This window comes from Heptranchias perlo, chromosome 10, assembly GCF_035084215.1.
Source record: "Heptranchias perlo isolate sHepPer1 chromosome 10, sHepPer1.hap1, whole genome shotgun sequence".
NCBI lineage: Eukaryota > Metazoa > Chordata > Chondrichthyes > Hexanchiformes > Hexanchidae > Heptranchias > Heptranchias perlo.
This window is the reverse complement of record NC_090334.1, coordinates 85,651,185-85,676,912: the sequence shown is the minus strand read 5'-3', so window position 1 is coordinate 85,676,912 and position 25,728 is coordinate 85,651,185. Positions and strand designations below refer to the sequence as shown.

Genomic DNA, 25,728 nt, shown 5'->3' with positions numbered 1-25,728 from the left:
GGTGCGGGGATCACTGGGGTTCGGGGTGCGGGGATCACTGTGGGGTTCGGGGTGCGGGGATCACTGTGGGGTTCGGGGTGCGGGGATCACTGTGGGGTTCGGGGTGCGGGGATCACTGTGGGGTTCAGGGTGCGGGGATCACTGGGGTTCGGGGTGCGGGGATCACTGGGGTTCGGGGTGCGGGGATCACTGGGGTTCGGGGTGCGGGGATCACTGTGGGGTTCGGGGTGCGGGGATCACTGGGGTTCGGGGTGCGGGGATCACTGTGGGGTTCGGGGTGCGGGGATCACTGTGGGGTTCGGGGTGTGGGGATCACTGGGGTTCGGGGTGCGGGGATCACTGTGGGGTTCGGGGTGCGGGGATCACTGTGGGGTTCGGGGTGCGGGGATCACTGTGGGGTTCGGGGTGTGGGGATCACTGTGGGGTTCGGGGTGCGGGGATCACTGGGGTTCGGGGTGCGGGGATCACTGGGGTTCGGGGTGCGGGGATCACTGTGGGGTTCGGGGTGCGGGAATCACTGTGGGGTTCGGGGTGCGGGGATCACTGTGGGGTTCGGGGTGTGGGGATCACTGGGGTTCGGGGTGCGGGGATCACTGTGGGGTTCGGGGTGCGGGGATCACTGTGGGGTTCAGGGTGTGGGGATCACTGTGGGGTTCGGGGTGCGGGGATCACTGTGGGGTTCGGGGTGCGGGGATCACTGGGGTTCGGGGTGCGGGGATCACTGTGGGGTTCGGGGTGCGGGGATCACTGTGGGGTTCGGGGTGTGGGGATCACTGGGGTTCGGGGTGCGGGGATCACTGTGGGGTTCGGGGTGCGGGGATCACTGTGGGGTTCGGGGTGCGGGGATCACTGTGGGGTTCGGGGTGCGGGGATCACTGTGGGGTTCGGGGATCACTGTGGGGTTCGGGGTGCGGGGATCACTGTGGGGTTCGGGGTGCGGGGATCACTGGGGTTCGGGGTGCGGGGATCACTGTGGGGTTCGGGGTGCGGGGATCACTGTGGGGTTCGGGGTGTTTCGTGAGCTGTGAAAGGATATTATTAAACTAGAAAAAGTGCAGAAAAGATTTACTAGGATGCTACCGGGACTTGATGGTTTGACTTATAGGGAGAGGTTAGACAGACTGGGACTTTTTTCCCTGGAGAGTAGGAGGTTTAGGGGTGATCTTATAGAAGTCTATAAAATAATGAGGGGCATAGATAAGGTAGATAGTCAAAATCTTTTCCCAAAGGTAGGGGAGTCTATAACGAGGGGGCATAGATTTAAAGTGAGAGGGGAGAGATACAAAAGGGTCCAGAGGGGCAATTTTTTCACTCAAAGGGTGGTGAGTGTCTGGAACGAGCTGCCAGAGGCAGTAGTAGAGGCGGGTACAATTTTGTCTTTTAAAAAGCATTTGGACAGTTACATGGGTAAGATGGGTATAGAGGGATATGGGCCAAGTGCAGGCAATTGGGACTAGCTTAGTGGTATAAACTGGGCGACATGGACATGTTGGGCCGAAGGGCCTGTTTCCATGTTGTAACTTCTATGATTCTATAAGGTTATGGAGTACCATGTGACACACCTTGTTTTTGGGTCAATGGACTTTCTGAACCCCAATTTCCTCTCTAATCCACGTTTTCACTTTTGCAGGAGTTTCTCCGAGAACAGATTGAGGTGAGTGATCGAACGGCACATCACTCGCGTCATCAGAGAGTGTGATCGAGCGAGTGTGATCGAGTGAGGAATCGGGGAGCGAGTGCGATCGGGGAGCGAGTGCGATCGGGGGAGGAATCGGGGAGCGAGTGCGATCGGGGAGCGAGTGCGATCGGGGGAGGAATCGGGGAGCGAGTGCGATCGGGGAGCGAGTGCGATCGGGGGAGGAATCGGGGAGCGAGTGCGATCGGGGAGCGAGTGCGATCGGGGGAGGAATCGGGGAGCGAGTGCGATCGGGGAGCGAGTGCGATCGGGGGAGGAATCGGGGAGCGAGTGTGATCGGGGAGCGAGTGTGATCGGGGAGCGGGTGTGATGGAGCGGGCGATCGGGGAGCGAGTGTGATCGGGGAGCGGGTGTGATGGAGCGGGCGATCGGGGAGCGGGCGATCGGGGAGCGGGCGATCGGGGAGCGAGTGTGATCGGGGAGCGGGTGTGATGGAGCGGGTGTGATGGAGCGGGCAATCGGGGAGCGAGTGTGATCGGGGAGCGGGTGTGATGGAGCGGGCGATCGGGGAGCGGGCGATCGGGGAGCGGGCGATCGGGGAGCGAGTGTGATCGGGGAGCGGGTGTGATGGAGCGGGCGATCGGGGAGCGAGTGTGATCGGGGAGCGGGTGTGATGGAGCGGGCGATCGGGGAGCGGGTGTGATGGAGCGGGGGAGCGGGCGATCGGGGAGGGAGCGGGCGATCGGGGAGGGAGCGTGATGGAGCGGGCGATCGGGGAGCGAGCGTGATCGGGGAGCGAGCGTGATCGGGGAGCGAGCGTGATCGGGGAGCGGGCGATCGGGGAGGGAGCGGGCGATCGGGGAGGGAGCGGGCGATCGGGGAGGGAGCGGGCGATCGGGGAGCGAGCAGGCGATCGGGGAGCGAGCGTGATGGAGCGGGTGATCGGGGAGCGAGCGTGATCGGGGAGCGAGCGTGATTGGGGAGCGGGCGATCGGGGAGCGGGTGTGATCGGGGAGCGGGTGTGATCGGGGAGCGGGTGTGATGGAGTGGGCGATCGGGGAGCGAGCGTGATCGGGGAGCGAGCGTGATGGAGCGGGCGATCGGGGAGCGAGCGAGATCGGGGAGCGAGCGCGATCGGGGAGCGGGCGATCGGGGAGCGGGCGATCGGGGAGCGAGCGCGATCGCGATCAGGGAGCCAGCGTGATCGGGGAGCGAGTGTGATCGGGGAGCGAGTGTGATTGGGGAGCGAGCGTGATTGGGGAGCGGGCGATCGGGCAGCGGGTGTGATCGGGGAGCGGGTGTGATCGGGGAGCGGGTGTGATGGAGCGGGCGATCGGGGAGCGAGCGTGATCGGGGAGCGGGTGTGATGGAGCGGGCGATCGGGGAGCGAGCGTGATCGGGGAGCGAGCGTGATGGAGCGGGCGATCGGGGAGCGGGCGATCGGGGAGCGAGCGAGATCGGGGAGCGAGCGCGATCGGGGAGCGAGCGCGATCGGGGAGCGAGCGCGATCGGGGAGCGAGCGCGATCGGGGAGCGGGCGATCGGGGAGCGGGCGATCGGGGAGCGAGCGCGATCGCGATCAGGGAGCCAGCGTGATCGGGGAGCGAGTGTGATCGGGGAGCGAGTGTGATGGAGCGGGCGATCGGGGAGCGGGTGTGATGGAGCGGGCGATCGGGGAGCGAGTGATCCAGACTGTCCGGGCCCTGACTATAAGACCATAAGAGATAGGAGCAGGAGTAGGCCATTTGGCCCCTCGAGCCTGCTCTGCCATTTAATGAGATCATGGCTGATCTGATTTTTACCTCAACTTCACTTTCCCGCCTTTTCCCCATATCCTTTGATTCCCTTGCTGACCAAAAATTTGTCGAACTCAGCCTTGAATGTATTCAATGACTCAGCCTCCACAGCTTTTTGGGGTAAAGAATTCCAAAGATTCATGACCCTCTGGGAGAAGAAATTCCTCCTCATTTCCGTCTTAAACGGGCGACCCCTTATTCTGAGACTATGCCCCCCAGTTTTAGATTCCCCCATGAGGGGTAACATCCTCTCAGCATCGACCCTATCGAGTCCCCTCAGAATCTTGTATGTTTCAATAAGATCTCCTCTCATTCTTCTAAACTCCAATGAGTATAGACCCAACCTGTTCAATCTTTCCTCGTAAGGCAACCCTTCCATACCCGGAATCAACCGAGTGAACCTTCTCTGAACTGCCTCCAATGCAAGTATGTCCTTCCTTAAATAAGGGCACCAGAACTGTACGCAGTACTCCAGGTGTGGTCTCACCAGCACCCTGTAGAGTTGTAGCATGACTTTACTGCTTTTATACTCCATCCCCCTAGAAATAAAGGCCAATATTCCGTTTGCCTTCCGGATTACCTGCTGCACCTGTATGTTGACTCTTTGTGTTTCATGTACGAGGACACCCAGATCCCTCTGTACTGCAGCATTTTGTAGTATTTCTCCATTCAAATAATATTTTGATTTTTTATTTTTCCTCCCAAAGTGGATGACTTCACATTTTCCCACATTATATTCCATCTGCCAAATTTTTGCCATTCTCTTAACCTGTTAATATCCCTTTGCAGACACTTTGTGTCCTCATCGCAACTTGCTTTTCCACCTATCTTTGTATCATCAGCAAATTTGGCCACAAGACACTCTGTTCCTTCATCCAAGTCACTGATATATATTGTAAATAGTTGAGGCCCCAGCACTGAGCCCTGCGGCACCCCACTAGTTACAGATTGCCATTTTGAAAATGACCCTTTTATCCCGACTCTTTGTTTTCTGTTAGTTAGCCAATCCTCTATCCATGCCAGTATATTACCCCCAACACCATGAGCTCTTATCTTGTGCAGTAATCTTTTATGTGGCACCTTATCGAATGCCTTTTGGAAATCCAAATATACTGCATCCATTGGTTCCCCTTTATCCACCCTGCCCGTTACTTCCTCAAAGAACTCTAATAAATTTGTCAGACATGATTTCCCTTCATAAAACCATGTTGACTCTCCTTGATTGTATTATGAGTCTCCAAATGTCCTGCTACTACTTCCTTAATAATGGATTCGAGCATTTTTCCAATGACAGATGTTAGGCTAACTGGTCTATAGTTACCTGCTTTCTGTCTCATTCCCTTCTTGAATAGGGGTGTTACGTTTGCAGTTTTCAATCCGCTGGGACCTTTCCAGAATCTAGTGAATTCTAGCAGATTACAACCAATGCATCCACTATCTCTGTAGCTACTTCCTTTAAGACCCTCGAATGCAAGCCATCAGGTCCAGGGGACTTGTCAGCCTTTAGACCCATTAGTTTACCTGGTACTTTTTCTCTCGTGATAGTGATGGTTATCAGTTCCTACCCCCACCTTTGCCCCTTGATTTTCTACTATGACTGTTCATGGGGTACACAGCACATTTGTTTCTCTTCACCTCTTTATTGTTGGTGCCGTTAGCTGTTAGTTAATCCCATCGTACTGTTCTGCGAGTGTGCATCACATGGAAATATTTGCAAACTTGTGATAGCTGAATGTGTACGTGTAGTGCTCGTGACTGCAGTTTATCCATCAGTCAGAATGTTGCGGATGCCACTGTGGGGGTTTTTGATGGTGGGTATCCCTGAATTTCCCCCAATGTTTGTCCTGCTGTGTCTCATGCAGTAAACCCGAGTCTTTGCTTCTATCCCCAGGTGCTTCAGTCAACGGGAGGCGTCCAAGGAGTGTTGTCACGTACAGTGCTGAAGGTGCTGTCCTCACAGGCCTGTCATGGTGAGTGTGAGCAGGTGTGCAACTGTCCACTGTGGGCAATAAGAAACAGGAGCAGAAGTCGGTCATTCAGCCCCTCGAACCTGCACCGCCATTCAATAAGATCGTGGCTGATCTTTGACCTCAACTCCACTTTCCTGCCCAATCCCCATATCCCTTGATTCCTTTAGTGTCCAAAAATCTATCGATCTCAACCTTGAATGTACTCAACAATTCAGCATCCACAGCCCTGTGGGGTAGAGAATTCCAAAGATTCACAACCCTCTGAATGAAGAAATTCCTCCTCATCTCAGTCTTAAATGGCCGACCCCTTATCCTGAGACTATGCCCCCTCGTTCTGGACTCTCCAGCCAGGGGAAACATCCTCTCAGCATCTACCCTGTCAAGCCCCCTGAGAATCTTATATGTTTCAATGAGATCACCTCTCATTCTTCTAAACTCCAGAGAGTATCGGCCCATTCTACTCATTCCCTCCTCAAAGGACAACCCTCTCATCCCAGGAATTAATCTAGTTAACCTTCGTTGCACCGCCTCCAAGGCAAGTTTATCCTTCCTTAGATAAGGAGACCAAAACTGTACACATTACTCCAGGTGAGGTCTCACCAAATCCCTGTACAATTGCAGCAAGACTTCCTTACTCTTGTACTCCAACCCCCTTGCAATAAAGGCCAACATACCATTTGCCTTCCTAATTGCTTGCTGTACCTGCATGTTAACTTTCTGTGTTTTTTGTACGAGGACACCCAAATCCCTCTGAACACCAACATTTAATAGTTTCTCACCATTTAAAAAATATTCAATTTTTCTAACTTTCCTACCAAAGTGAAATGGAGTGGCAGAAACTTCATAGCAAATTGGGCGGGAGTGGGAATCAATGTATCGAATCGTATGTTTCGAAGGGAGAGAATACCGAGAGCTCAATACTGCAGAAAGCCTGGAGGAGTATAGAAAGTGCAGGGGTGAAATTAAAAAGGAAATTAGGGAAGCAAGGAGAGGGCATGAAAAAATATTGGCAAATAAAATTAAGGAAAACCCAAAAATGTTTTATAAATACATAAAGAGCAAGAGGATAACTAAGGAAAGTGTAAGGCCTATTAAAGACCAAAAAGGTAACCTATGTGTGGAGGCGGAAGATGTGGGTCTGGTTCTTAATGAATACTTTGTGTCTGTCTTCACAAAAGAGGGGGATGATTTAGAGATTGAAGTTAAGGAGGAGGAGTGTCAAATATTGGATGGGATAAACTTAGTGATAAAGTAAGTATTAAGGGATTTAGCATCTTTGAAAGTAGATAAATCGCCAGGCCCAGATGAAATGTATCCCAGGCTGCTAAGAGAAGCAGTGGAGGAAATAGCAGAGGCTCTGACCATCATTTTCCAATCCTCCCTGGCTACAGGTGTAGTGCCGGAGGATTGGAGGACTGCTAACGTTGTACCGTTGTTTAAAAAGGGACAAAGAGATAGACTGAGTCATTACAGGCCAGTCAGTCTAACCTCGGAGGTGGGCAAACTATTGGAATCGATTCTGAGGGACAGCATAAATCGTCACTTAGAAAGGCACGGAGTAATCAAGGACAGTCAGCACGGATTTGTTAATGGAAGATTGTGTCTGACAAACTTGATTGAATTTTCTGACAAGGTCCCACATGGCAGACTGGTGAAAAAAGTAAAAGCCCATGGGATCCAAGGGAAAGTGGCTAGTTGGATCCAAAATTGGCTCAGTGGCAGGAAGCAAAGGGTTGACGGGTGTTTTTGTGACTGGAAGGCTGTTTCCATTGGGGTTCCACAAGGCTCAGTACAAGGTCCCTTGCTTTTTGTGGTATATATTAATGATTTGGACTTGAATGTGGGGGCTTAATCAAGAAGTTTGCAGATGATACAAAAATTGGCCATGTGGTTGATAGTGAGGAGGAAAGCTGTAGACTGCAGGAAGATATCAATGGACTGGTCAGGTGGGCAGAAAAGTGGCAAATGGCATTCAATCCAGAGAAGTGTAAGGTAATGTATTTGGGGAGGGCAAACAAGGCAAGGGAATACACAATAAATGGGAGGATACGGAGAGGTGTAGAGGAAGAGAGGGACCTTGGAGTGCATGTTCACAGATCCCTGAAGGCAGCAGGACAGGTAGATAAAGTGGTTAAAAAGGAATGTGGAATTCTTTCCATTATTAGCTGAGGCATAGAATATAAGAGCAGGGAGGTTATGCGAGAACTGTATAAAACATTGGTTAGGCCACAGCTTGAGTACTGCGTACAGTTCTGGTCACCACATTACAGGAAGGATGTGATTACACTAGAGAGGGTACAGAGGAGATTTACGAGGATGTTGCCAGGGCTGGAGAATTTTAGCTATGAGGAAAGATTGGATAGGCTGGGGTTATTTTCTTTGGAACAAATGAGACTGAGGGGAGATTTAATTGAGGTGTATAAAATTATGACGGGACTAGATAGAGTGGATAGGGAGGACCTATTTCCCTTAACAGAGAGGTCAGTGACCAGGGGGCATAGATTTAAAGTAATTGGTAGAAGGATTAGAGGGGAGCTGAGGAAAAATGTTTTCACCCAGAGGGTGGTGGGGGTCTGGAACTCACTGCCTGAGAGGGTGGGAGAGGCAGAAACCCTCAACTCATTTAAAAGTACCTGGATGTGCACCTGAAGAGCCGTAACCTACAGGGCTACGGACCAAGGGCTGGACAGTGGGATTAGGCTGGATAGCTCTTTCTCGGCCGGCACAGACATGATGGGCCAAATGGCCTCCTTCTGTGCTGTAACTTTCTATGATTCTATGAATAGGTAAGAGAGGAGGAGGAGAGGCGATACTAGTGAAGGAGGGAATACCTTCTGGAGAGAGAGGACTGGTGTACACAACAAACTGACTCAGAGTTAACATGGTTAGGGATCAAAGCAAAAGAGGGATTGTGCCATTAGTGAAGGTATACCTCAGACCCCCTGATTGTGGGATGGAATTTGTAGACAGATCAGGGTGTTGCGTAGGAGTAAATAAATAATTATTGTATGAGATTTTAATGACCCCACTCATTGATTGTCAGAATTCCATTCCCTTTTCTTCCAATGTGTGCAGTCTGGTTATTTGCCTCCGAGGGGTGAGGCGTTACTGGATCCAGATATGAGTAATGAAATATATCAGATAGATGAGTTAAATGTGGATGAGCAGCGACCATAGTAAGATCAGGTCCAAATAGAAAGGGAAAAAGTCAGAAAAAAACAAGGGCAACTGATTGGAAAGTGGAGAATCGAGGAGTGAGCTCGCTGAGGTGAGGTGGAAGGAGAAATTGGGACACAGGACTGCAGGTCAACAAGGAGACTTCAAAAAAAAGAGATTGCAGAATAAATACCATTAAAAAAGATTAGTTCAAGTTTCAGGATGCTATGGATGAATATAGAGGTTAGAAACAAACTTTTTATTTAATTAATTCTTGGGATGTGGGCGTTGCTGGCAATGCCGGCATTTATTGCCCGTCCCTAGTTGTCCTGAGAAGGCGGTGATGGGCCTTCTTCTTGAACGGCTGCAGTCTGTGTGGTATCATAGTAAGTATAACATAGGAGGAGGCCATTCGGCCCATCATGCCTGTGTACCTGACAACACCCAGCTCTACCTCACCACCACCTCCCTCAACCCCTTCACTGTCTCTCATTTGTCACATTGCTGGATGAGCAAAGATTTCCTCCAATTAAATATCGGGAAGACCAAAGCCATTGTGTTCAGTCCCCACCACAAACTCCATTCCCTAGCCACTGACTCCATCCCTCTCCCTGGCCACTGTCTGAGGCTGAACCAGACCGTTCACAACCTCACCGTCCTATTTGACCCTGAGATGAGCTTCTGATCCCAGATCCTCTCCATCACCGAGACCGCCTACTTCCACCTCCGTCACATCACCCCTCTCCGCCCCTGCCTCAGCTCATCTGCTGAAACTCTCACCCATGCCTTTGTTACCTCTAGACTCAACTTTTCCAGTGCTCTCCTGACCAGCCTCCCATCTTCCACCCTCCATAAACTTGAGGTCATCCAAATCTCTGCTGCCCGTATCCTAACTCGCACCAAGTCCCGTTCACCCCTCACCCCTGTGCTCGCTGACCTACATTGGCTCCCGGTCCAGGAACTCCTCGATTTAAAAAAAAATTCTCATCCTCTTTTTCAAATCCCTCCATGGCCTCGCCTCCTCCCTATCTCTGTAACCTCCTCCAGCCCTACAACCCTCCGAGATCTCTGCGCTCCTTCGATTCTTGCCTCTTGTGCATCCCCGATTTTAATCACTCCACCATTGGCAGCCGTGCCTTCAGCTGCCTAGACCCTAAGCTCTGGAATTCCCTCCCTAAACCTCTCCGCCTCTCTACCTCTCTCTCCTCCTTTAAGACATAGCAATAGGAGGAGGTAATTTAGCCCCTCGAGCTTGTTCCACCATTCAGTGAGAACAGGTGTTCAGGAAAGATAGGGAAGGAAAGAAGGTGGTGGTGGCATCAGTATTGATTAAAGAGAATATTGCAGTGCTGGAGAGAGAGGATGTCCTGGAGGGGTCAAGGACAGAATCTATTTGGTTAGAGTTAAGAAACAAGAGAGGTGCCATTACACGACTGGGTGTATTCTATAGGCCACCAAATAGTGGGAAGGAGATAGAGGAGCAAATTTGCAGAGAAATTAGAGAGGTGCAAGAACTATAGAGTAGTGATAACGGAGGATTTCAAATATCCCGGTGCCAGGCTTAAGGACATCTCCTCCAGGCTTGAGAAGAACTTGGAGTGGGAGGGGGAGGATCCAGTTGTCGTGGTCCATTAACGACATAAGTAGGACTAAGAAAGAGGTTCTGCTGAGGGAGTTTGAGCAGCTAGGGACTAAGTTTAAAAAGCAGAACCACAAAGGTAATAATCTCTGGATTATTACCTGAGCCACGAGCAAATTGGCACAGGGTAAATCAGATCAGAGAGATGAATGCGTGGCTCAAAGATCGGTGTGGGAGAAGTGGGTTTCGATTCATGGGGCACAGGCACCAGTACTGGGGAAAGAGGGAGCTGGTCCGTTGGGACGGACTACACCTGAACCATGCTGGGACCAGAGTTCTAGCGAATCGAACAACTAGGGAGGTAAATAGGGCTTTCAACTAAATAAGGGGGGGGGTGGTGGAGAGGGTCCCGTTGGAGGGAAATCTAGAATGTTAAAGAGAAAAGACAAGGAAGCAGTGCAGGAAAGTGATTGGGGTAAGGATAACCAAATTGTGTCAGGAAGGGACAGAGTGCACTAACAAATAGGGTCCAGGTAAGAAAAAATGGTAATAAGACAAATAGGGCCATAGTACAAAATGTTAAAAAGACAAATCTAAAGGCACTGTCTCTGAATGCACGAAGCATTCGTAATAAGGTAGACGAATTAACAGCGCAAATAGATGTAAACGGATACGATATAATTGCGATTACAGAGACATGGCTGCAGGGTGACCAAGGCTTTTTAGACCAGTATGTTGAGGAGCCAACCAGGGAATAGGCTATCCTAGATTGGGTATTGTGCAATGAGAAGGGGTTAATTAATAATCATCTTGTGCGGGGTCCTTTAGGGAAGAGTGACCATAACATGATAGAATTCTTCATTAAGATGGAAAGTGAAGTAGTCCAATCCAAAACTAGGGTCCTAAATCTAAACAAAGGAAACTACGAAGGTATGAGGAGTGAGTTGGCTATGGTAGATTGGGAAGCTTCATTAAAAGGCATGACGGTGGATAGGCAATGGCTGACATTTAAAGAATGAATGCATGAATTGCAACAATTATACATTCCTTTCTGGCGCAAAAACACAAAAGGAAAAGCGGCCCAACCATGGCTAACAAAAGAAATTAAGGATAGTATTAGATCCAAAGAGGAGTCATATAAAGTTGCCAGAAAAAGTAGCAAGCCTGAGGATTGGGAACAGTTTAGAATTCAGCAAAAAAGGACCAAGAGATTGATTAAGAGGGGAAAAATAGAGTTTGAGAGTAAACTTACAAGGAACATAAAAGTGGACTGTAAAAGCTTCTACAAGTGTGTAAAAAGAAAAAGATTAATGAAGACAAATGTAGGTCCCTTACTGTCAGAAATGGGAGAATTTGTAATGGGGAACAAAGAAATGGCAGAACAATTAAACAAATACTTTGGTTCTCTCTTCATGGAAGAGGACACAAATAACTTCCCAGAAATGCGAGGGAACCAAGGGACAAGTGAGAAGGAGGAATTAAAGGAAATTAGTATTAGTAAAAAAATAGTGCTGGAGAAATTAATGGGACTGAAAGCCAATAAATCCCCAGGGCCTGATAATCTGCATCCCAGAGTACGAAAAGAGGTAGCCATGGAAATAGTGGATGCATTAGTTGTCATCTTCCAAAATTCTATAAATTATGGAACAGTTCCTGCAGATTGGAGGGTGGCAAATGTAACCCCACAATTTAAAAAAGGAGGGAATCTTACAACACCAGGTCCAACAGTTTTATTTGAAAATCACAAGCTTTCGGAGGCTTTCTCCTTCGTCAGGTGAGTGTCGGATTCCTTGAAAATTACCGCATATATAGTCACAGAACAATGCCTGGTGATTACATATAATCTTTCCAACTGCCCGTTATCAAGGCAATCAAAGGAATTGAATAGTGTTCAGACAGACATCATTTAAAAAAGGAGGGAGAGAGAAAACAGGGAACTACAGACCGGATAGCCTAACATCAAGGGGAATGGAATGTAAGATTTCCAAATTTGCAGACGATACAAAGCTGGGGTGGAATGTGAGCTGTGAGGAGGATGCAAAGAGGCTCCAATGTGATTTAGACAAGTTGGGTGACTGGGCAAGAACATGGCAGATGCAGTATAACATGGATAAATGTGAGGTTATCCACTTTGGTTGTAAAAACAAAAAAACATTATCTGAATGGTGATAGATTGGGAAAAGGGGAGGTGCAACGAGACCTGGGTGTCCTTGTACACCAGTCGCTGAAAGCGAGCATTCAGGTGCAGCAAGCAGTTAGGAAGGTGAATGGTATGTTGGCCTTCATTGCAAGAGGATTTGAGTACAGGAGCAGGGATGTCTTACTGCAGTTATACAAGGCCTTGGTGAGACCACATCTGGAGTATTGTGTGCAGTTTTGGTCTCCTTATCTGAGGAAGGATGTCCTTGCCATGGAGGGAGTGCAAAGAAGGTTTACCAGACTGATTCCTGGGATGGCAGGACTGACGTATGAGGAGAGATTGGGTCGACTAGGCCTATATTCACTGGAGTTTAGACGAATGAGAGGTGATCTCATCGAAACATATAAAATTCTAACAGGATTAGACAGACTAGATGCAGGCAGGATGTTCCCAATGGCTGGGGAGTCCAGAACCAGGGGTCACAGTCTCAGGATACGGTTTATGCCATTCAGAACCGAGATGAGGAGAAATTTCTTCACTCAGAGGGTGGTGAACCTGTGGAATTCTCTACCACAGAAGGCAGTGGAGACCAAGTCATTAGATGTATTCAAGAAGGAGATAGATATATTTCTTAATGCTAAAGGGATCAAGGGATATGGGGAAAAAGCGGAAACAGGGTACTGAGTTAGACAATCAGCCATGATCATTTTGAATGGCGGAGCAGGCCCGAAGGGCCGAATGGCCTACACTTGCTTCTATTTTCTATGTGTCTATCTCGGAGGGTTGTAGGGCTGGAGGAGGTTACAGAGATAGGGAGGGGCGAGGCCATGGAGGGATTTGAAAACAAGGATGAGAATTTTAAAATCGAGGCATTCCCAGACTGGGAGCCAATGTAGGGGTGAGGGGTGAACAGGACTTAGTGCGAGTTAGGATACAGGCAGCAAAGTTTTGGATGACCTCAAGTTTATGGAGGGTGAAAGATGGGAGGCCGGGCAGAAGAGCATTGGAATAGTCCAGTCTGGAGGTAACAAGGGAAAGACGAGGGTTTCAGCAGCAGATGGGCTGGGGAGATGTTACAGAGGTGGGAAGTAGGCGGCCCTGGTGATGGAGAGCAGCAGCATCAGGACTAGGGAGAGCTGGGTGACTAGAACAACTTCCATGTGCATTTAGTGCTGGTCCCAGTAATGCTGGTCTGTTTATGTACTCAGCCCTTACTGTAAGTGCCACCTGTCTCAGGGAGCTTGGACTCAGCACCTCTAACCATGACCTATCATGTGATGTTGACAGGTGCTGTGAAATTTGGTGATGGACTGAGTGTGGAAGAGTGTGGAAGCCTAATGGAATCCCTCGCCAGCTGTGACCTGCCATTTCAGTGTGCTCATGGCAGACCCTCCATGTTACCTCTGGCAGACCTGGATCACCTGGACACAGACAAAGAGGTACGAGGGTCAGGAGCTCCACATCCAGTACTGTACATGTAGAACAGAAATGGGGAGGCGATTTTAGGAGGCAATTGCGGTGGAGGATGAGAGGGGCTCCGAAAATCGCGGAAATCCCGTTCGGGATCGGAAGCCGGCTCCAACCCGCCGACTTCCGAGTTTCCCAGGGACCCACCTGTGTGCGCGGGGGACCCGAAAACGGAAGTTAAGGAGCCAAGTGTACCTCATTGTCCCATACCTGGGACAAATGAAATCATTAAGAATATAAGAAATAGGAGCAGGAGTAGGCCAATCGGCCCCTCGAGCCTGCTCCGCCATTCAATAAGATCATGGCTGATCTGATCCTAACCTCAAATCTAAATTCATGTCCAATTTCCTGCCCACTCCCCGTAACCCCTAATTCCCTTTACTTCTAGAGAACGATTTTTAACTTACCTGGGCGGCTTGCCCACCGCCTCTGATGCACTCCTGGTGAAACTAGGAGTGAAGGGCTGGATCAGGCATAAAGAAACTAAATAAATTAAATTAAAAACTGTGGACGGAAGTGAAAACACTAAATGAACCTACCTTTGCACCCTGCTCCGACGTCTGATGTCTCTCGCTCTGATGTCCCCCTCTTCACCCTCCCCGATGTCCTCCCGATATTCCCCCTCTCCCTGCCCCCCCCCCCCCACCCCGGTCCTCCAGTCCAGCACCGGATGATGTCTCGCACTGTCTTGCTCACCACCCCCCCCCCGCCCCCCCCCCAGCCATCAATCAGGCCGGCTGCCGAGCGTGAAACCCGGAGAGGACGTTAATCATCAGCAATCAACATGCGTTCGTATCGGAAACGGTAAGTTTTGTTCATGCGGGTTTACCACGCGCACCTTCACCCCCTGCTGTCAACCCGCCACCCATTGTAAAATCAAGCCCCAGAGCGTGGTGCTGTAACATACACAGAGCATAGAGCGTGCAAAATGCGTTATACACAGGGTACCGGGTGTGTACTGTGTAATACACAGGGTACCGGGTGTGTACTATGTAATACACAGGGTACCGGGAGTGTACTGTGTTATACACAGGGTACCGGGTGTGTACTGTGTTATACACAGGGTACCGGATGTGTACTGTGTTATACACAGGGTACCGGGAGTGTACTGTGTTATACACAGGGTACCGGGAGTGTACTGTGTAATACACAGGGTACCGGGAGTGTACTGTGTTATACACAGGGTACTGGGTGTGTACTGTGTTATACACAGGGTGTGTACTGTGTTGTACACAGGGTACCGGGTGTGTACTGTGTTATACACAGGGTACCGGGTGTGTACTGTGTTATACACAGGGTACCGGGTGTGTACTGTGTTATACACAGGGTACCGGGTGTGTACTGTGTTATACACAGGGTACCGGGTGTGTACTGTGTTATACACAGGGTACCGGGTGTGTACTGTGTTATACACAGGGTACCGGGTGTGTACTGTGTTATACACAGGGTACCGGGTGTGCACTATGTAATACACAGGGTACCGGGTGTGCACTGTGTTATACACAGGGTACCGGGTGTGCACTATGTAATACACAGGGTACCGGGTGTGCACTGTGTTATACACAGGGTACCGGGTGTGCACTATGTAATACACAGGGTACCGGGTGTGCACTGTGTTATACACAGGGTACAGGGTGTGTTCTGTGTTGTACACGGTACAGGGTGTGTACAGTGTTGTATACTGTACAGGGTGTGTACTGTGTTGTACACAGGGTACCGGGTGTGTACTGTGTTGTACACAGGGTACCGGGTGTGTACTGTGTTGTACACAGGGTACCGGGTGTGTACTGTGTTGTACACAGGGTACCGGGTGTGTACTGTGTTGTACACAGGGTACCGGGTGTGTACTGTGTTGTACACAGGGTACCGGGTGTGTACTGTGTTATAGAATCATAGAAGTTTACAACATGGAAACAGGCCCTTCGGCCCAACATGTCCATGTCGCCCAGTTTATACCACTAAGCTAGTCCCAATTGCCTGCACTTGGCCCATATCCCTCTATACCCATCTTACCCATGTAACTGTCCAAATGCTTTTTAAAAGACAAAATTGTACCTGCCTCTACTACTGCCTCTGGCAGCTCGTTCCAGACACTCACCACCCTTTGAGTGAAAAAATTGCCCCTCTGGACCCTTTTGTATCTCTCCCCTCTCACCTTAAATCTATGCCCCCTCGTTATAGACTCCCCTACCTTTGGGAAAAGATTTTGACTATCTACCTTATCTATGCCCCTCATTATTTTATAGACTTCTATAAGATTACCCCAAACCTCCTACTCTCCAGGGAAAAAAGTCCCAGTCTGTCTAACCTCTCCCTGTAAGTCAAACCATCAAGTCCCGGTAGCATCCTAGTAAATCTTTTCTGCACTCTTTCTAGTTTAATAATATCCTTTCTATAATAGGGTGACCAGAACTGTACACAGTATTCCAAGTGTGGCCTTACTAATGTCTTGTACAACTTCAATAAGACACAGGGTGCAGGGTGCGCACTGTGTTATACGCAGGGTGCAGGGTGCGCACTGTGTTATACGCAGGGTGCAGGGTGCGCACTGTGTTATACGCAGGGTGCAGGGTGCGCACTGTGTTATACGCAGGGTGCAGGGTGCGCACTGTGTTATACGCAGGGTGCAGGGTGCGCACTGTGTTATACGCAGGGTGCAGGGTGCGCACTGTGTTATACGCAGGGTGCAGGGTGCGCACTGTGTTATACGCAGGGTGCAGGGTGCGCACTGTGTTATACGCAGGGTGCAGGGTGCGCACTGTGTTATACGCAGGGTGCAGGGTGCGCACTGTGTTATACGCAGGGTGCAGGGTGCGCACTGTGTTATACGCAGGGTGCAGGGTGCGCACTGTGTTACACGCAGGGTGCAGGGTGCGCACTGTGTTACACGCAGGGTGCAGGGTGCGCACTGTGTTACACGCAGGGTGCAGGGTGCGCACTGTGTTACACGCAGGGTGCAGGGTGCGCACTGTGTTACACGCAGGGTGCAGGGTGCGCACTGTGTTACACGCAGGATGCAGGGTGCGCACTGTGTTACACGCAGGGTGCAGGGTGCGCACTGTGTTACACGCAGGGTGCAGGGTGCGCACTGTGTTATACGCAGGGTGCAGGGTGCGCACTGTGTTATAATGGGAATCGGGGAAAACTCTGCAGTGGCTGGAGTCATACCTAACACAAAGAAAGATGGTAGTGGTTGTTGGAGGCCAATCATCTCAGCCCCAGGATATTGCTGCAGGAGTTCCTCAGGGCAGTGTCCTAGGCCCGACCATCTTCAGCTGCTTCATCAATGACCTTCCCTCCATCATAAGGTCAGAAATGGGGATGTTCGCTGATGATTGCACAGTGTTCAGTTCCATTCGCAACCCCTCAAATAATGAAGCAGTCCGAGCCCGCATGCAGCAAGACCTGGACAACATCCAGGCTTGGGCTCATAAGTGGCAAGTAACATTCGCGCCAGACAAGTGCCAGGCAATGACCATCGGGACTCTACTCATTGGAGTTCAGAAGAATGAGAGTCGATCTTATTGAAACATATAACATTGTGAAGGGGCTTGATCGGGTGGATGCGGTAAGGATGTTCCCAAGGATGGGTGAAACTAGAACGAGGGGGCATAATCTTAGAATAAGGGGCTGCTCTTTCAAAACTGAGATGAGGAGAAACTTCTTCACTCAGAGGGTGGTGGGTCTGTGGAATTTGCTGCCCCAGGAAGCTGTGGAAGCTACATCATTAAATAAATTTAAAACAGAAATAGACAGTTTCCTCGAAGTAAAGGGAATTAGGGGTTACGGGGAGCGGGCAGGAAATTGGACATGAATTTAGATTTGAGGTTAGGATCAGATCAGTCATGATCTTATTGAATGGCGGAGCAGGCTCGAGGGGCCGATTGGCCTACTCCTGCTCCTATTTCTTATGTTCTTATACACAGGGTACCGGGTGTGCACTGTGTACATGTTTCTTATGTTTCTTATGTTCTGAGTGAAGACATTTCTCCTTATCTCGGTTCTAAATGGCATACTCCGTATCCTGAGACTGTGACACCTGGTTCTGGACTCCCCAGCCATCGGGAGCATCCTCCCTGCATCTAGTCCGTCTAGTCCTGTTAGAATTTTATAGTCGACCCAATCTCTCCTCATACGTCAGTCCTGCCATCCCAGGAATCAGTCTGGTAAACCTTCGTTTCACTCCGTCCATGGCAAGGACATCCTTCCTCAGATAAGGAGACCAAAACTGCGCACAATACTCCAGATGTGGTCTCACCAAGGCCCTGTATAACTGCAGTAAGACATCCCAAATCCTCTTGCAATGAACGCCAACATACCATTCGCCCACCCACGGTGGGACATCCTATATCTGCAGTTTGTGTGTGGGGGGGAGGCAAGAGGCCCTCCAGACATATACCCTAAAGGCAGCGGGGGACGAAGTCAATGCCAGGCGCACAGCATCATGAACATGGATGCAGTGCAGGAAGAAGTTCAATGCTTTGACTGAGGTCAAATGTCAAGTGGCGTCTCCCACCAACTGCACCACGCACTACACCCCCCACATACCAACAAACTCAACTTTTCCAACCAGATGTTTCCTCTCACCCTTACACATTACCACTGTTTCAAGCCGCCCACCCACGACTCACAGGCCACACACACTAGCAGCTATTCAACCATGACAGGAACATCACCCCGACACACGTCCTGCATTCTTGCAGGAGAAGGTGGCGCATATCAAGAGACAGCGCCATTTAGCCCCTCGAGCCTGTTCCGCCATTCAAGGAGGACTTGTGACCTAACTCCATATACCCACCTTAGCCCCATATCCCATAATAACCTGCACGTCCTGGGTCTAAATTTTTTTTTATTCGTTCATGGAATGTGAGCGTCGCTGGCGAGGCCAACATTTATTGCCCAACCCTGATTGCCTTTGTAGAAGGTGGTGCGAGGCCATTTCAGAGGGTGATTAAGAATCAACCACATTGCTGTGGGTCTGGAGTCGCATATAGGCCCAGACCGGGTAAGGACAGCAGGTTTCCTTCCCTAAAGGGAGGACATTAGTGAACCAGATGGGTTTTTAACGACAATCCGGTAGTTTCGTGGCCACCATTACTGATGATTTTTTAATTCCATATTTTATTTAATTGAATTTAAATTCCCAGCTGCTGTGGCAGGATTTGAACTCATGACTCCGGATTATTAGTCCAGGCCTCTGGATTACTAGTCCAGTAACATAACCACTATGCTACCGTACCCGGTGTGAGGCTATGTCCCTGCATCCTAGTATTCAAGGGTAGGAGACCTTCAAAAACAGTTACAAATGTCTCGGCAACCAGAAGCAATAATCCAGCCCCTAACCTGTAAATCCTGCGTGGTCCCTTTAAATAGCGCAGGTGGGGATCCTCCATGCACTCCAAGACACGTTCAGATGGTTGGGGTGAAAACTGTCCATTGAGTTGAGCGTTAAGTCTCAAAATGGTGTCTATCGCTTTAAATCAGCGTTGCACACTGATTGAAGCCAGTTTCATCCTACTTTACATGATTCCAGCGTTCGTTAACTGCGCCTGTGCTAACTTTTTTTCATTCGTTCATGGGATGTGGGCGTCGCTGGCGAGGCCGGCATTTATTGCCCATCCCTAATTGCCCTCGAGAAGGTGGTGGTGAGCCGCCTTCTTGAACCGCTGCAGTCCGTGTGGTGACGGTTCTCCCTCAGTGCTGTTAGGAAGGGAGTTCCAGGATTTTGACCCAGCGACGATGAAGGAACAGTGATATATTTCCAAGTCGGGATGGTGTGTGACTTGGAGGGGAACGTGCAGGTGGTGTTCCCATGTGCCTGCTGCTCTTGTCCTTCTAGGTGGTAGAGGTCGCGGGTTTGGGAGGTGCTGTCGAAGAAGCCTTGGCGAATTGCTGCAGTGCATCCTGTGGATGGTACACACTGCAGCCACAGTGCGCCGGTGGTGAAGGGAGTGAATGTTTAGGGTGGTGGATGGGGTGCCAATCAAGCGGGCGGCTTTGTCCTCTCCTGACTTGTGTCTTGTAAATGGCAGAAAAGCTTTGGGGAGTCAGGAGGTGAGTCACTCGCTGCAGAATATCCAGCCTCTGACCTGCTCTTGTAGCCACAGTATTTATGTGGCTGGCCCAGTTAAGTTTCTGGTCAATGGTGACCCCCAGGATATTGATGGTGGGTGATTCGGCGATGGTAATGCCGTTGAATGTCAAGGGGAGGTGGTTATATTCTCTCTTGTTGGAGATGGTCATTGCCTGGCACTTGACTGGCGCGAATGTTACTTGCCACTTATCAGCCCAAGCCTGGTTGTTGTCCAGGTCTTGCTGCATGCGGGCTCGGACTGCTTCATTATTTGAGGGGTTGCGAATGGAACTGAACACTGTGCAATCATCAGTGAACATCCCCATTTCTGACCTTATGATGGAGGGAAGGTCATTGATGAAGCAGCTGAAGATGGTTGGGCCTAGGACACTGCCCTGAGGAACTCCTGCAGCAATGTCCTGGGGCTGAGATAATTGGCCTCCAACAACCACTACCATCTTCCTTTGTGCTAGGTATGACTCCAGCCACTAGAGAGTTTTCCTCCTGATTCCCATTGACTTCAATTTTACTAGGGCTCCTTGGTGCCACACTCGGTCAAATGCTGCCTTGATGTCAAGGGCAGTCACTCTCACCTCACCTCTGGAATTCAGCAAAGGAGGACGAAGACATTGATTAAGAGGGGAAAAATAGAGTGCGAGAGTAAACTAGCAGGGAACATAAAAACTGACTGTAAAAGCTTCTGTAAATATGTCAAGAGAAAAAGATTAGTGAAGACAAATGTAGGTCCCTTACAGTCAGAAATGGGGGAAATTATAATGGGGAACAAAGAAATGGCAGAACAATTAAACACATACTTTGGTTCTGTCTTCACAAAGGAGGACACAAATAACCTCCCACAAATGTTAGGGAACCAAGGGTCTAGTGAGAGGGAGGAACTGAAGGAAATCAGTATTCGTAAAAAAAAAGTGCTGGGGAAATTAATGGGGCTAAAGGCTGACAAATCCCCAGGGCCTGATACTCTACATCCCAGAGTACTAAAGGAAGTGGGCCTGGAAATAGTGGATACATTGGTGATCATCTTCCAAAATTCTATAGACTCTGGAACAGTTCCTACAGATTGGAGGGTGGCAAATGTAACCCCACTATTTAAAAAAGGAGGGAGAGAAAAAACAGGGAATTACAGACCAGTTAGCCGAACATCAGTAGTGGGGAAAATGCTCGAGTCTGTTATAAAAGATGTGTAAACAATTTTACAACACCAAGTTATAGTCCAGCAATTTTATTTTAAATTCACAAGCTTTCGGAGATTTCCTCCTTCCTCAGGCAAATGTTTGCCTTCCTCAGGCAAACATTTGCCTGAGGAAGGAGGAAATCTCCGAAAGCTTGTGAATTTAAAATAAAATTGCTGGACTATAACTTGGTGTTGTAAAATTGTTTACAATTGTCAACCCCAGTCCATCACCGGCATCTCCACATCATAAAAGATGTGATAACAGAACACTTGGAAGGCATTAACGGGATTGGACAAAGTCAGCATGGGTTTATGAAAGGGAAATCGTGCTTAACAAATCTACTGGAGTTTTTTGAGGATGTAACTCGTAGAATAGATAGGGGAGAACCAGTGGATGTGGTGTATTTGGATTTTCAGAAGGCTTTTGATAAGGTCCCACACAAGAGGTTAGTGTGCAAAATTAAAGCACAAGGGATTGGGGGGAATATACTGGCATGGATTGAGAATTGGTTGACAGACAGGAAACAGAGAGTAGGAATAAACGGGTCTTTTTCGGGGTGGCAGGCAGTGACTAGTGGGGTACCGCAGGGATCAGTGCTTGGGCCCCAGCTATTCACAATATATATCAATGATTTGGATGAGGGAACTAAATGTAACATTTCCAAATTTGCAGATGACACAAAGCTGGGGTGGAATGTGAGCTGTGAGGAGGATGTAAAGAGGCTCCAATGTGATTTAGACAAGTTGGGTGAGTGGGCAAGAACATGGCAGATGCAGTATAACGTGGATAAATGTGAGGTTATCCACTTTGGTTGTAAAAACAGAAAGGCAGATTATTATCTGAATGGTGATAGATTGGGAAAAGGGGAGGTGCAACGAGACCTGGGTGTCCTTGTACACCAGTCGCTGAAAGCGAGCATTCAGGTGCAGCAAGCAGTTAGGAAGGCGAATGGTATGTTGGCCTTCATTGCAAGAGGATTTGAGTGCAGGAGCAGGGATGTCTTACTGCAGTTGTACGGGGCCTTGGTGAGACCACATCTGGAGTATTGTGTGCAGTTTTGGTCTCCTTATCTGAGGAAGGATGTCCTTGCTGTGGAGGGAGTGCAACGAAGGTTTACCAGACTGATTCCTGGGATGGCAGGACTGACGTATGAGGAGAGATTGGGTCGACTAGGCCTATATTCACTAGAGATTAGAAGAATGGGAGGTGATCTCATCGAAACATATAAAATTCTAATAGGACTAGACAGACTAGATGCAGGGAGGATGTTCCCGATGGCTGGGGAGTCCAGAACCAGGGAACACAGCCTCAGCATACGGGGTATGCCATTTAGAACCGAGATGAGGAGAAATTTCTTCACTCAGGGGGATCAAGGGATATGGGGAAAAAGCAGGAACAGGATACTGAGTTAAACGATCAGCCTTGATCATTTTGAATGGCGGAGCAGGCCCGAATGGCCGACTCTTGCTCATATTTTCTATGTTTCTATGGAATTCAGCTCTTTTGTCCATGTTCGGACCAAGGCTGTAATGAGATCTGGAGCCGAGTGGTCCTGGTGGAACCCAAACTGAGCATCGGTGAGCAGGTTATTGACGAGAAAGTGCCGCTTGATAGCACTGTCGACGACACCTTCCATCACTTTGCTGATGATTGAGAGTCGACTGATGGGGCGGTAATTGGCCAGATTGGATTTGTGGACAGGACATACCTGGGCAATTTTCCGCATTGTCAGGTAGATGCCAGTGTTGTAGTTGTACTGGAACAGTTTGGCTAGAGGCACGGCTAGATCTGGAGCACAAGTCTTCAGCACTACAGCCGGGATGTTGTCGGGGCCCATAGCCTTTGTTGTATCCAGTGCACTTAGCCGTTTTTTGATATCACGTGGAGTGAATCGAATTGGCTGAAGACTGGCTTCTGTGATGGTGGGGATATCGGGAGGAGGCCGAGATGGATCATCCACTCAGCACTTCTGACTGAAGATGGTTCCAAACGCTTCAGCCTAGTCTTTTGCACTCATGCTGGACTCTGCCATGATTGAGGATGGGGATGTTTACAGAGCCTCCTCCTCCCGTTAGTTGTTTAACTGTCCACCACCATTCACGACTGGATGTGGCAGGACTGCAGAGCTTTGATCTGATCCGTTGGTTGTGGAATCGCTTAGCTCTGTCTGTAGCATGTTGCTTCCGCTGTTTATCATGCATGTAGTCCTGAGTTGTAGCTTCATCAGGTTGGCACCTCATTTTTAGGTACGCCTGGTGCTGCTCCTGGCATGCTCTTCTGCACTCCTCATTGAACCAGGGTTGATCCCCTGGCTTGTTGGTAACGGTAGAGTGAGGAATATGCCGGGCCATGAGGTTACAGATTGTGCTGGAATACAATTCTGCTGCTGCTGATGGCCCACAGTGCCTCATGGATGCCCAGTTTTGAGCTGCTTGATCTGTTCTGAATTTATCCCATTTAGTATGGTGGTAGTGCCACACAACACGTTGGATGGTGTCCTCAGTGCGAAGACGGGACTTCATCTCCACGAGGACTGTGCAGTGGTCACTCCTACCAATACTGTCACAGACAGATGCATCTGCGACAGGTAGATTGGTGAGGACGAGGTCAAGTAGGTTTTTCCCTCGTGTTGGTTCGCTCACCACCTGCCGCAGGCCCAGTCTAGTAGCTATTTCCTTCAGGACACGGCCTGCTCGGTCAGTGGTGGTGCTACTGAGCCACTCTTGGTGATGGACATTGAAGTCCCCCACCCACAGTGCATTCTGTGCCCTTGCTACCCTCAGTGCTTCCTCCAAGTGGTGCTCAACATGGAGCAGGACTGATTCATCAGCTGCGGGAGGACGGTAGGTGGTTATCAGCAGGAGGTTTCCTTGCCCATGTTTGACCTGATGCCATGAGATTTCATGGGGTCCAGAGTCAATGTTGAGGACTCCCCAGGCCACTCCCTCCTGACTGTATATCACTGTACCACCACCTCTGGTAGGTCTGACCTGCCGGTGGGACAGGACATACCCAGGGATGGTGATGGAAGAGTCTGGGACGTTGGCTGAAAGGTATGATTCTGTGAGTATGGCTATGTCAGACTGTTGCTTGACTAGTCTGTGGGACAGCTCTCCCAATTTTGGCACAAGTTCCCAGATGTTAGTGAGGAGGACTTTGCAGGGTCGACTGGGCTTGGTTTGCCTTTGTCGTGTCTGGTGCCTGGTGGTCCGATGCCAGGTGGTCTGTCTGGTTTTATTCTTATGACTTTTCGTAGCGAGATTTTACAACTGAGTGGCTTGCTAGGCCATTTCAGAGGGCAATTAAGAATCTACCACATTGCTGTTGGTCTGGAGTCACATATAGGCCAGACCGGGTAAGGACGGCAGGTTTCCTTCCCTAAAGGACATTAGTGAACCAGATGGGTTTTTACGACAATCCAGTAGTTTCATGGCCACCATTATTGATACTAGTTTTTTTTTTGAAAGAGTGTTTGAATACAGGAGCAAGGATGTCTTACTGTAGTTATACAGGGCCTTGGTGAGACCACACCTGGAGTACTGTCATAGAATCATAGAAGTTACAACATGGAAACAGGCCCTTCGGCCCAACATGTCCATGTCGCCCAGTTTATACCACTAAGCTAGTCCCAATTGCCTGCACTTGGCCCATATCCCTCTATACCCATCTTACCCATGTAACTGTCCAAATGCTTTTTAAAAGACAAAATTGTACCCGCCTCTACTACTGCCTCTGGCAGCTCGTTCCAGACACTCACCACCCTTTGAGTGAAAAAATTGCCCCTCTGGACCCTTTTGTATCTCTCCCCTCTCACCTCAAATCTATGTCCCCTCGTTATAGACTCCCCTACCTTTGGGAAAAGATTTTGACTATCTACCTTATTTATGCCCCTCATTATTTTATAGACTTCTATAAGATCACCCCTTAACCTCTTACTCTCCAGGGAAAAAAGTCCCAGTCTATCTAACCTCTCCCCATAAGTCAAACCATCAAGTCCCGGTAGCATCCTAGTAAATCTTTTCTGCACTCTTTCTAGTTTAATAATATCCTTTCTATAATAGGGTGACCAGAACTGTACACAGTATTCCAAGTGTGGCCTTACTAATGTCTTGTACAACTTCAACAAGACATCCCAACTCCTATATTCAATGTTCTGACCAATGAAACCAAGCATGCCGAATGCCTTCTTCACCACCCTATCCACCTGTGACTCCACTTTCAAGGAGCTATGAACCTGTACTCCTAGATCTCTTTGTTCTATAACTCTCCCCAACGCCCTACCATTAACGGAGTAGGTCCTGGCCCGATTCGATCTCCCAAAATGCATCACCTCACATTTATCTAAATTAAACTCCATCTGCCATTCATCGGCCCACTGGCCCAATTTATCAAGATCCCGTTGCAATCCCAGATAACCTTCTTCACTGTCCACAATGCCACCAATCTTGGTGTCATCTGCAAACTTACTAACCATTCCTCCTAAATTCTCATCCAAATCATTAATATAAATAACAAATAACAGCGGACCCAGCACCGATCCCTGAGGCACACCGCTGGACACAGGCCTCCAGTTTGAAAAACAACCCTCTACAACCACCCTCTGTCTTCTGTCGTCAAGCCAATTTTGTATCCAATTGGCTACCTCACCTTGGATCCCGTGAGATTTAACCTTATGCAACAACCTACCATGCGGTACCTTGTCAAAGGCTTTGCTAAAGT

General features: G+C 49.3%; 1 protein-coding gene across 1 annotated transcript in view; it reads left to right on the top strand.

Moving 5' to 3' along the window:
* mlh3 (mutL homolog 3 (E. coli)) overlaps window positions 1–25,728 on the top strand; it is a 101,781-nt gene that overhangs the window by 63,701 nt on the left and 12,352 nt on the right. Inside the window, exons 9-11 of the mRNA XM_067992199.1 lie at window positions 1,631–1,654; window positions 5,323–5,401; window positions 13,564–13,715. Coding sequence (XP_067848300.1) covers window positions 1,631–1,654; window positions 5,323–5,401; window positions 13,564–13,715 — 255 coding nt within the window. The remainder of the gene's footprint in view (window positions 1–1,630; window positions 1,655–5,322; window positions 5,402–13,563; window positions 13,716–25,728) is intronic.